Here is a 13124-nt window from a genome sequence, read left to right on the forward strand (position 1 = left end):
TTTTTAATTTATAATTGCTTTTATTCGTTGTGATCTTTTGGATACGCATTTAATGGGTAATTCATTTGTTGCTGAAACTTTTTTTTATTATTCTTACCAATAAATATTTATTTGGATAATCGTGTCCGGTTAAAAAGCTGGTGGCGTCCAATTTAATATTAATTGTTTGCCCCATCTCAGTACCAGTTATTGAACTACTTTAACTGAGGCCGATTACCACTTCCTGAAGAAGAGTCTCCTGCCGGGAAATTTAAGGTTATAATTGAATGTTTGCTCTATTAGTCGTTTGCTTTTATAATAACACTAAAGTGATCATTTTTATTAAGCTCTTTATTCTACCATATTATTGTTATTTAATTTATTTCAGAATTCTGTATGGTTTTTTTAAATAATGATACCACCAAGAGGTTTGTATAAAGTTTTAATGGATTTAAAAAAATATAAAAATATGTACAGGCATTATTGTTACAATTATCATAAAACTTAAATGGACAACAGAAAGTTTGCTCGCGATTTAGAGACAAACTCCAATTGACTCATATCACATGACATTCAGCTTCTTCCTACTTGATCAATTTGAGATTGAAGATTGCTCACTACTTCAGGGGGAAATTGATCGCCCAAGATTTCAAATAGATTCACCTTTTGATTTCCGGGTATGCTTTCATAGGCCCCAATTTCAATGCCTTCTTGTACCTAGAAGAAATGATTTATTTATTCATCTTTTAGCAAATAAAGAGCAGTTAAAATAAAGCTGTTGAAATTGTAAATCTTAAACGTTATTTTAAACTGTTTAATATTAAGTAATAAAAATAGGCACTGGATCAATTTATCAGCCAATAAGTTGACTATTTTTTCAATTTCAATAGACTAGAACGAGTAGGATCACCGGGTAGGTCACTTTTTTTTATTCCTCATAATTCAAAACTTATCTATTCCATTGACCTCAAATTTAGTTTCTATATTTAATAATTATTTAGTTGTAAGAATAATCTCAATGTATGAGGGCCGTTTTTTTCAACCTGTTCAATAGAGATGGGATAGTGGTTGTGGGATAACAACAAGCTTCTCTGATTAAATATTAGTGAACCCTAACGTGGCACTTTTTCATTAATTCTCATTATCCTCATCAACTGTGTTTTTGGTCTCTTAAATTGGCACTGTCAAGTGTTCATTATCGTCAACAGAGCTCAATTGTTCCTCAGTGTTTTTCATTAAATATATTTCTGTCAAATGGATATATATTGGTTTTATTGAAAGGGTTCTTTATGTTTACCATCTTACACTTCACTTTAACAACAAGTACACAGTGAATCAGTCTAACTGTTGACCATATGAACTTTTCAAATTCACGCAAAATCTGTGCGTGACCCAGTGTATCCAACCATTCCAGTGTTTACCAGGTGACCTTAGGTTTATTTTGACACCTCCTTTATCTTCAATTAGTTGGGAATCTAGCATGTAGTTCTTCGCTCCTTATTATCATTATAAATAATAAATTGTTCAATAAAATTAGTTAAACGATTTATCTGATTGCTTTTTACTTCTACACCTACAGTGCTTACAGATTGAGTTAATTAAATACATCTTTGAAACGAGTGTTTTATTATCAGTATTATTTTAAAGCTTCAAAGTATAATATAACAAACTAAAAATTAATTTAGTTAGCTACATTATCGGTGCAAAAAACTTCGAATTTGAGTGCCAGCGACGTAGAGATTGAAACGATCAGTGTGTGTTGTGAAGGTAGGTATTGTTTTATTTATAATTTATTGGTATTTGTTTTTATTTATTAGTGAAATGAAGTTTTGTTTAAATATTTTAAACGTATAGGGTTGAGTACTTACTACAAAAGATAAGGTTACACAATTAACATGAAGGAACACTACAAATAATGATCAAAAAGATTAAAAGAGACTGTAGAAATTGTATTTTCTAATGAATATGCTTATTGAACCAGAATCAACAGAAGAGGACTAGGATTCCTACACTACCGGGTCTTGAATGTAAATTGTTTTTTATTTTTTTAGATTACAAGTATTTGCAATGAAAAATGTAAAAAAAAACAGTCAACTGTTTATATTCTATTTGATTTAATTCTTTACCTTTAATTCCACTTTGGATAGATAAAAAAGTAGTCTTACCACACTCTAGTTTGCTATAATTCAAACGACTTTAAATTGAAGGACATCATAGATATTTTATGAACACACTTTATATGGGCTTTAAAGAAATGCAGAATATGTTTCCTTTTGAGGTTTATTAAGAAAAGTATATATGCAGGAACTTACCTTTTGTATTTGAGCATCTTTAGGAATTAAAAATGTATTCTGTGCTTGTTTAATAGCTTCTTGTGTGTATGCATTTCCTTCTTTTTGGGGAAAGGCAACAACTACACCAACGAGAAATAGAAAGATGAAGCATTTTATCTCCATTTCTGTAAATAAAAAATACAATTATTAACGTTTAAGGACGTTTACTCAAGATTTTATTATTTAAATTGTAGAATTTAAAGTACTAATACAAAATGTATCATTTAAGTGGAATAATTATTTGTTTTCAACTGAATTCAAGCTATGCATGACTTTATACATTAGACAAAGAGAGGAACTGTATTTATTTAGTACCTTCAACCTCTGCAAATTATTTTCTAAGGAACTTTAATATATTCTTCTTCTTAAGGTGCCACCTTCGAGCGAAAGTTGGCGACCATCATGACTATTTGTATTTTATTCACAGCTGCTAAAACAATTGGTTTGATGTGCAGTTAAACCACTCCTTTGAGTTTCGCAGCCATGATATTCTTCATCGTCCTATACCTCTCTTTCCCTTTATATTTCTCTGCATAATCAATCTCTGGAATTCGTATCGCTGTCCCCTCATTACATGACTCTAATTTGCGGGCTTTTATGGTAGTCAATAATTCTCTTTAAGTTACCAAAACTTCTTCATTTGCGATTCTATCTGTCCATTATATTCGTAGTATTCTTCTCAATATTCACATTTTAGAGATTTCCAGTTTTTTCATTATTGTTTTGTTTATAGTACGAGTAGCTCTGTACAGAAGGATCGATTCGATATATAACTTAGTGCAATACAAATGATGCATTTTTCATGGGCAGCTGGCAATGGAATATTGTCTCTATTACCTCAAAGAACTACAAAAGAAGCATTTAACAACCCAACCATACTAACAGGATGAGGTTCTCAGTTCGACTGCCATTTTATGATTATCAAATTAGCAGACGACGTCATTTCGGACTACAAGCATTCAAAATCTCTTTTCTACAACATTCAATAAGACTGTTATGCTTATAAGTTTTTAGAAAGTTCCATTTTTATGGCTATTAACAGGGAAAATTGTGTCTTGGGAAAAACTCGATGTTTTTTAAGAATGAGTTTTACTTTTGTTTGATTTTGTTCAATTTGTTTCAAACTGTTATTAACAAGTTTGCTTTGAACGAAGTGCATTATTATCCTTACGAAATTATTCCAATTTTTAAATATATTGTTTGACATGAGTTCTTTTGTATATTCATGGTTCCAAAGTTGAATAAGTGGAGGGTCAAAGACCGTCACACATATAGGACTTCGCATAGTCCCGTCGCGACCAATTTAAAACTATATACCAAACCTCGCACTTGTAACTGCTGTGGAGGACCATATATATGTGTTTTAACTTATCTCATGCCAGGTATTTCCATCTCCTCAGAGCTCTTGTAGGACCATTTTACACTCCAGCACAAGTTTAGAGCACACTGTTTTAGCCGTTATGACTTTTATAGAAGTTGTGCTGTCTGACTAGCTTGAGATTACTCTGTTTCTATTGCGTCGATTATATATACTTCTGTAGTATGTTTCACGAGCGAAAAAAATTCACTTATTTTGAGGTGTTCTCTACAGAAGCCTACTCCGACCAAGCTATTCATCATGGAACCATCCGTGTACCAGTTGGCTCCATTATTTGATATTGCGTCCAAAGAGTTTCTCGTTCATTGCTCTCTGTCAGTGATGTGTGCCTTCAAGTTTCTAGAAAAGTTTAAGTGATCTGCAAAACATCAATGCCAAATCGAAGCAATGCTCTAAAGTTGTATTCTTTGCATGATATAATCTATTAGTAACTAAAATGGAAGAAGTTATATTTGTATATCAGTTACTTGTAACAATTATTAGGCTGTTTACGTAGGACAGACATCTCAATATTTATAAGACAGATTAAGTAGTCATCAAATGGAACTGCATTAACATTATGAGATATCAAAAAACATACATTTAATTATAAAAACTTCAAGTTGTTAGAAACAGAGTCAAATGCAAGGGAAAGGGAATTTTTAGAAATGATTCATGTACATGGAAACATGAAAACTATTTTTAGGAAGACCTAAATGAGGTCGCAACGTTAAAAATATTTTCTATAAAAATACATAAGAGACACCTAAAATCAATATTAATTATCCTTAAAAACATATAAACGTATTCATTTATAGCTAAATTTCATGAATATTCACATATTTAATCGATAAAAGTACAGACGTGGTATTTGCTTTAGTTAGAAAGTTATTATATTTTCACAGAATTCTTCATTGAAATGTATGCATTGAAATTTAACGATAATTCAGATAAATGAAGAAACAAATATTTATATCTACTCTAGCTACACATCAAAAATTATGTAACCTAAGTAGGTAATATTCATAAAACTGATTATTTCGTAATGATTATTAGAACTCGCAATTATATGACTTAATGGAGCTTCTGACATTTCTCAAGGATATAATATAATATGAGAAACAATAAAATAAACACCGTGCCGCATAATTTGTAAAATGAAAAAATCCGATTAATAACAATATTTGAATACAAACCGATGGCTTGGAAATTATTATTATGGTCTCTTGACATGATGCAATACAATGTTCAATTTTTCTTGATCAAGAGCATGCGCAGATGAAGTTCAGCTGATTGTTTCATGCGAGATTTGGAAATTGCAGCATTATCGGTTTTGTGCCATTTTTATTGTGTGCAAGTTGCAATTCTAGGGAGAAATCTAGTTACTTTTTGCTTAACAATCAACCAAATGTCAGATTAGCTGACTTTCGTAAAACTAATCACAATGTCTTATGAAAATCAGCTAATCAGAGACTGACATTTGGTTGATTGTTAAGCAAAAAGTAACTGGATTTCTCCCTAGAATTGAAACTTGCACACAATACAAATGGCACAAAACCGATAATGCTGCAATTGCCAAATTTTGCATGAAACAATCAGCTGAATTTCATCTGCGCATGCCCTTGATCAAGAAATATTGAGTCTGCATATTGTATTGCATCATGTCAAGCGGCCTTAATGTCAAGAAACGTAAAATATTCGTCTATGCAATATTTTGATCTTGCGATAAATTGCATGCAATTTCTTCATGTCAACCGGACTTTCTATTTAAAGACGTAATTTGTCCTTTTCTAACCGTGAACCATAGCAAGCAACATCTTCGGTTTTCCCCGAAAACATTAATAACATAACTTCATAACATAAACGGTTAATGAAGCAATTTACTGTTTAGGAACGAGTTACCATTCTGTTTGTCTAGTGACAAGCGTAATGTAATGTAATATTGAAGAAAAAGTACAAGCATCTATAGGTACCGCATGCGCTCTGCCACGCGCAAAACGGATATTTTTCTTTTAAAACAAATAAATCGTATTTTCGTTGAAATAAATATAGATGGAGCCACGACGGAAAGCCACTAGAGATATTCAGTTTTTAAAAGCTGTTACGGGTATAAGTTGTTGTTTTGATTGTGTTTAGGATGCATAAAAAATGAGCGAAAATTATAATGGCGCCATTTGCGGCCATAATTTTTGTCAAAATAAAACTTTGAGACAACATGTCCGGGAGAAACATACAGACAAAAGTTTGGATGATGGAAAAAATAAAAGAGAAAAATTAATCGAGTGTACTGAATGCAGAAAACTATTCACTACCAAGAAGTACCTGTCAAAGGACTACATTCGGCGCCTGCACCAGCTAGAGCTAATCATCTGTCAAGAGCTTATCCTCTCTGCAGCATAAGTTTATGGAACACTGTGAGAAAGAACATGAAGTGAAGAAAGAAAGAAAATTGTTCTCCTTTTCTTTATGAATTAAAAATTGGATCACACACTTAGTAAGTTATTAATTTCAGTTCAGGCTACATAAAATAAAGTATAATTTGAAATGCTAAATGCTAAATGATGAGTCAGTTGAAACTTTGCAACAGATATTGGTTTCATTATGTTAAAAATATATTAACAAAAAGAACTCGCAGAATTACAAAATGATGAGTAAGTTAAGGAAGGATGGCATGGCTTTGGGAGGAAACAGATATCAAAGAGTGAAATTTAACCAAATGTGCGACAACTTTTCATTTCCGTTTCCATCTTTATATTCAGCTGAATGTGGATTTAGTGCTGTAAATGATTTACTAGTAAAAAAAGAAATTGGCTGGATATAACAGAATGGGAAGACTTGATACTGAAGCTAACCAAATTGGAATCTAACATCATATCTTTATGCAGCAAGCATCAAGTTCATAAATATCACTAAATTTAAAATATTGAATTATTATAAAGAAAATATTCATTAAAATTATTTCGAATTTAAAGTTTTTCATTATATGTTTTGAAAATATTAAAAATTATGATACATAGGAGGGCATAAAAAGTCTAGGATGGCTTGGGTAGGGCATGGCACAAAAAAGGTCGGTAAGCACTGGTCTAACTCCTTTTAGCCGTAGTCGGAATTAAATTCAGAGACAGCTCGATACTGATTTTTTTGCATTTTAGAAAGTAAGTGTCCAAAATGGATGAAATTTTAGAGATAATCTTTCGATATGTGCAGAAATATATTTCCCTAGTTATATTGAAAAGTGTTGACATCTTTAGAACCCCCGTAATATATTGATTAAGGATATTTGTAAAACATAATTTAATTTTGTTAGTTACTAGATTTTAACAACTCGCTATAGAAGTTCAAAATTGTTAACTGTGAAATATTAATCAATTCAGTATTATAATTTAAAATCTTCATTTTATTATATTGATTATAACACATAAGTTTATCATCAGTTTATTTTGATTAGAATGAGATGAATTATATTAAAATATTGAATTTGAGTAGAGATACAAACTTTTTTTCGAAAGCAATCCACTCTGTATATTCAAATATTTTAAGATGTTACGTGAACATTTTATGTTAAGCAGAAAATGATTGTTTGCGTTACTTCATAACTAAAATTTATTATTTGTTTATTGTGAGGCTACAATAATTATCGGGAAAGCTAATTCAATAATATGTTTTTTTTTATTTATCAAACAAATTCAGAGTATTTTCACCATCATTACATTTAGTTTTGCATTGACCGAAACTTTCCAGTCGTTATTGCCCAACCTTCAATATTTCACAGTGTCCATTACTTTCATTTTTCTTTTCTACTTGACCAAATAAATAATAACTGGTGTCAATGCTGTCGGTAGCTTCTCTGTTTATTATGGGATCACGTTCCTACTACTCACGTAAAACGTCAGTAGGTTTCCTGTACACTTTCACGAACTTTAGGCGATGTGATCTTTTTGGTTTAAAGAATTAATTTATGTTAAGTTTGACAACTAATTGAGACCAAGTTTAATATTTAATAATCAAGGTGACATAATATGGTTAAGTCATATTAATATATCTAAATGTGAATATAGTTTACTCTCGTAAATTTTCTCTTTTTCAAGTGGTATTATATAGTGAATGTACACAACATGAAATTACAAAAATTAAATCTTGTACTCGTAGGAGATTCTAATTATTTATTTGAGATGCGACGAATTCTGTGAAAATATAATAACTTTCTAATTAAAGCGTAGGTATACCACGTCTGTGTTTTTATCAAAATATGTGAGTATTCATGAAATTTTTCAGTAAACGTATATGTTTTTAAAGATAATTGGGGTCTATTATGTATTTTTTATAAAAAATTTTTTGAATATTGCCACCTTATCTAGGTCTTCCTAAAAATTTAATTGCATTCATGTTTCTATGTATATGAATCATATCTAAAAATTTCCTCTCCCTTGCATTTGACTTTGTTTCTAACAACTTGAAGTTTTTATAATTGAATGTATGTTTTTTGATATCTAATAAAGTTAATCCAGTTTTATTTGATGCCTACTTAATCTATCTTATAAATATTGACATGTTTGTCCCACATAAATAGCATAATAGTTGAAGTCTCCTTGGTATTTAAGATAATTATAGAAGGGAACTTGCGGACCTGTATAAAATAACAACCGTTCTTTTTGGATCTTAGCAGATTAGCTAACAAAACATCATTTGTTTAATATGCAAGTCTAACGTACACATTTTTGACAAATTGCAACAATTAACAAGTGTAACGTAACAGTTATTAAAATTAAATTAGAGCTTCATTGAGGAATAATCACTTTTGGCCAGAGCTGATCATGAGGTTTTTGAAAAATTAATATTAGATGATATCCATTTAATTTAAACAAATTTTCTGATGAGGATAAAAAATTAACATTACATACAAATCAAAAATGAAAAACAAAAAAACTAAACTATACAACAAACACCGGGAATTTGGTTATGTATTACAACCGATAATTTTTTGTTTTCAAAAAACAGAAGAACCATAAAGCCGATTTTAATAATATTGAAAAGACGACACTAACTTTATTGAAATATGGAGGGTAGAGGTAAGAATGCGTATCTCTTATGGGAGAATAATTGAAAAAGTGTCCATCTGAAAACAGCAAATTATTGTTCGAATTCACACCGAAATAGTGCTAGTGTAGTACAATTTTATATACAATTTTCGAATGAATTTGTGTTTTAAAAGTTTCTTTAAAATAGAAATAGTAAGAATTCAATTTACTATCCTACTCTTATAATGTCTGGCGCTAGTTTTTAAAATTTTTTCACTTGCTACTAAAGCGTCACCTTAATTAAAAGCACTTTATTAATGGTGACATATAATGTAGATTTTGTCAAAATGGCTTTTCCTATAATCCCATGTTATTAATTATAATTATCATTATATTCAAAGACGCTTTGTTCCCTTTGAGAAGAAATTTCTTTAAATAGAATTTTAAAATCCTCACTTTGAGTTGTAGTTGAAAAATTAACATTGATCGGAGCAAGGTCCTTTCCTTGTTCATCTTCAGAGAACAAATATACATGTAATAGATATTTAGAATGTTTTTAGAAAATGATTTTGGAAAGTGAAGAAAATTTTGCATTAATCCCTTGCTCAGTATGAAATAAAAGGAAAAAACAATGTCATATTCAGCTGCAACTGTAGTTTAATAATACGTAGTTGAACTGTTGCATTCTTTAGGTTAGTTCTGTTATAGACAGGCTCCCCAATGGAGATTCCACGTATAAATATTTGTTTTGTGAATAAAAGTGAGAAAAAAGTTTTGATTTGAGATTATACAGTTACATAGACTACTACTTTGGCCGAGACCGTGTATGTATGTATGGATATTGGGGTCTCGTAAACACTGCGACCCAAAGGATCTATTGTGCCCCCCTTTCTTGCTGCGATACTGGAGAACCCAGTGTTTACTGTCGATCCATCAATCCGACTCCTTTTAAAAAGTCTGAAATACGGGATGGCTGAAGTTTCTAGAGGAAAAACGTTTTGATTATATAGTTACAGAGACTACTTTGGCTGAGACCGCGACAAAACATTTAAATGGTGTAACGGCAAAACGATACACTCTTCTATATTCCTTTGGATGCTTTTAATGAGTTCTAAAGAATTGAGAATTGTTTTTAGGTTAGAAAATGGTTTTCGCTTCTTTTATATTAATTGAAAACAACTTATTTATTATTTTTTTGCAGTATCAAAAATGATTTTTTTTTAAGTTATCGAGATCGTTTATTAATACCTAGATAAAGGATTTAAAAAGTAATGTTTCTGTTCTATTTTGATAATTGAATTAGGAATATATGAATTGGGATCGCTTTTAGAAAAACTGAATTCTTATTTTTAAGAAAGTGAATAGAAAATCCTCACTGGTTGAAGTGAAGAGAGTAAGAAAATTGTTACAATTTGTAGACAAAAGCTTGTAAAAGCTAAAAACAAACATAAAAATAACAAAATAAAGGAACAAATAAAATAAAATTCGATTATACAGTAGAAAACCACAATGAGTAACAAAATTATAGGTAATAATTAGTATAACAATATGCAGCATTCCCGGAATTAAATATTATTATTAGAATAGAAGTACAGTAAATATGTCCTCAAATTGTTGATGATATCGATTTGATTTCAATTGGCAAGTGATTGCACATTTTTTGCATTGTAAAATATTGAGCCTTTAACTAATTCTTAACGTGGAGTAGGTAAATAAAGATCGTGCTCCGCGTTCCTAAGTGGATAGCAGTGCAACGTCTTTTCTGAAATTGGAAAAGCGTGGTTACGAATTAGGCAAACGGATTCAAAGATGAATAAGAAAAGAAGAGTTAGAATTTTAAATCTTTTAAAAGAAAAGACTAATAGATGTTTCCTATTCCTAGAGAGGGCACAAAAAATTCGTTATATCTGATAATCAGGGTTAGAGTAATGGAAAGAATTTATGAAATTATAATTTTATCGTCAGTTATTAATAAATATGGAACAGAAGTGCCCGAAAATAGTGTTAAACTTGAATTGGTTATTCCTTTTAGGAAAAAAGACGTAACCACACCTAATACTTAATATAAAATAAAGAAAGACAAATCAAAGTGCTTTTGTTACAATTTATTCTGTACTGATGATAGTAATCTTAATTTTTTTAAAGATTGTTAAGTAGAAAAGTAAATACCAATATCACAGATGAAATAATTTTCGGTTGTAAATTCTCTTGATTAATTTTAACTCTTATGAGTTGAGCATTTTGTTATGCCTCTTATAAAGATAATGTTTTTCTACTAATAGTGATAATATCGTTAAAATATTTAATGAATCCTTATAAAGGACATTCTTTTATTGGTCTATCAGTAGAAAGTCGTTTAAAAAACACCTCATGTATTGAGCATTATCGAAGTGAAACCTTCCAACTTCCACATAAAAAATTTCTTTACCATCAACTTAACAATTATGTAATCGAAATTTTAAACGTATTTTAAATAAAACAAAATGAGGAGAATTTTCCATATATGAAGAAGCTTTTAATATTTGCGTGCAAATTAAGTTTTTCTTGTCGTTAGAATATTCAGTTATACAAATCGATACGAAATAAATATGAACGTTAAAAGGAATTGGAATTCGTCTAAATATTTCTTTTGAGGTAAATAATCTTGAATATGACCTAACCAAAATTTTGAATTAAACAATTGCTTATAATTATTAAGAATTTCATGCTAGTTAGACCATTATCTTCTTGAAAACAACTTACCGGACAGATTCACCGTTCACTTTCACTATTACTTTCCTACTTACAGATGCTGAGAATTACGAATACGATTTTGAAACTGGTTATATGTGTTTATATAAGTAAGATACAAACTCTCTTCAAGGGGGGATTAGAGACGAGCAAGGAGGTCTATATGACCCACTTTTATTCCATTATTTTATATTTAAACGTATTTTTTAGGCTATGTAACATCTATTTAGTTGTATAGTAATATTAGACAATTTTTAAATGTCAAATGATAGATTTGAAAATAACAATATACTTTTCATCCACGATTAGGTAATATTTAAAATTATCTGTCTAACAGGGATCATGAAAAGCATTCTCTGTATAGATGTGGAATTACATTAACAATTAAAAAAAAATAAGGTTTGACCAGACACATTTGGCTTTTGAAAACAAATTTCGTTAAAAAAATTTATAAAATTCCATCTATTACAAGACATAAAATAGAAAATAATTTTTAATATATATGATGATAATTTACATTTGGGTTAATACACTGCGTATTATGTTATTTTCAATAAATCCCGTTGTTTTCAGCATGAAAACGTGTCAGAACATCAGCATAATATTGGTCAATTATTATTTTTCCTTTTATTGAATGGTAAATAAAGATTGTTGGCCGAAAAAACGGTTTTTGCTATCTTGGTAGCACTTTCCTGAATGTAACCCATTATTCCGACTGTATTTTTGTTTCTGCGCTATAATTGGTGTACCCAAGTTTCATTGATGGTGAAATATCGATGAGAAGATTCACTTGGATTACGTTTGAAAACTTTCAAACTTCATTAGAATTTTTAATGCGAGCGAGGAGTTAGTCAGCATCTTGCAGATAACTTTAAGGTTTCTTCGGTGTAAATTATTAGTTTATGTCTTTCAGACTAATGTTTTAGGAACTCTTCCAGGTACTAGATGGAAGTTATGGTGAATATTTAGGGTGCTTTTTAGAGTGGACAGGAAGGACGACAAGTACTTCTCATTTAATTCAATAAAACACATTTTCAGAAAAATAAGAGCTTATACCATCGAATTGTTATTACTTGTCAATATTCTTGTCAATAATTTGTTATCTAGTTTAGGTGAAAAAAACAGTTAATTTCCTCTATTACTGTAGAAGCAGAATATAATTTTTAGTGCAATTATATGAATTAACTTTAAGGTGAGATTTATAGGACAGTTTGAGAAAACTACTATATTCCATTCCAACTAAATGTTTTACATTTTTCCATGTCCATTATGTGATCCGTAATAAAGGCCTGGATTTGAAAATTTTTTGATCTAATTGGTACAATGTGTCAATATTCTTCAAAATATGAACCCCTTTTTTATTGAGATTTCTATGTGGTATAGACTTTCTGAAAGGCTTCTGCGGGAATGTTCTTTAGAGACCTCGTCGCAATGGCTCTTATGTTGTCCAGGATCTTCAAATGTTGTCCTTTCAGCAAACTCTTGAGACGAGGGAGCAAAACGATGTCTGTCGGAGGTGTTGTAAGCCCACTGAGGTATGATGTTGATCGTTTTTATCAGATAGTTTGTCGTGAGGAAGGCCAGGTGCATTGTTGTGGTGGAGCTTTCAAAAATCATTGAATTCCGACCTGATGTGGTTGCCTTTTTGGCATAATCTTTATAGCACTTCCACGCAAAAGGTAGCAGAAATCTTGCCATCCTGGAACA

The 13124-nt window shown here is 30.4% G+C and overlaps 1 protein-coding gene across 2 annotated transcripts; it reads right to left on the bottom strand.

Annotated features, from left to right (window-relative positions):
- Window positions 1-408: 408 nt before the first annotated feature.
- Window positions 409-11487, bottom strand: LOC130904171 (uncharacterized). Of its 2 annotated transcripts, none has more exons than XM_057816768.1 (3): window positions 11430-11487; window positions 2292-2437; window positions 409-696 (listed from the first exon to the last, which is right to left on the bottom strand). In XM_057816768.1, exons 2-3 carry the CDS (start codon window positions 2433-2435, stop codon window positions 553-555), a joined length of 288 nt encoding a protein of 95 aa, XP_057672751.1. In that variant the 5' UTR covers window positions 2436-2437; window positions 11430-11487; the 3' UTR covers window positions 409-552. The 2 variants fall into 2 exon arrangements, with proteins under 2 accessions (XP_057672751.1, XP_057672750.1); XM_057816767.1 differs by lacking the exon at window positions 11430-11487 and adding an exon at window positions 4866-5061.
- Window positions 11488-13124: the final 1637 nt, after the last annotated feature.

The sequence above is a fragment of the Diorhabda carinulata genome, chromosome 2, assembly GCF_026250575.1.
Source record: "Diorhabda carinulata isolate Delta chromosome 2, icDioCari1.1, whole genome shotgun sequence".
In the NCBI taxonomy this organism is placed as follows: Eukaryota; Metazoa; Arthropoda; class Insecta; order Coleoptera; family Chrysomelidae; genus Diorhabda; species Diorhabda carinulata.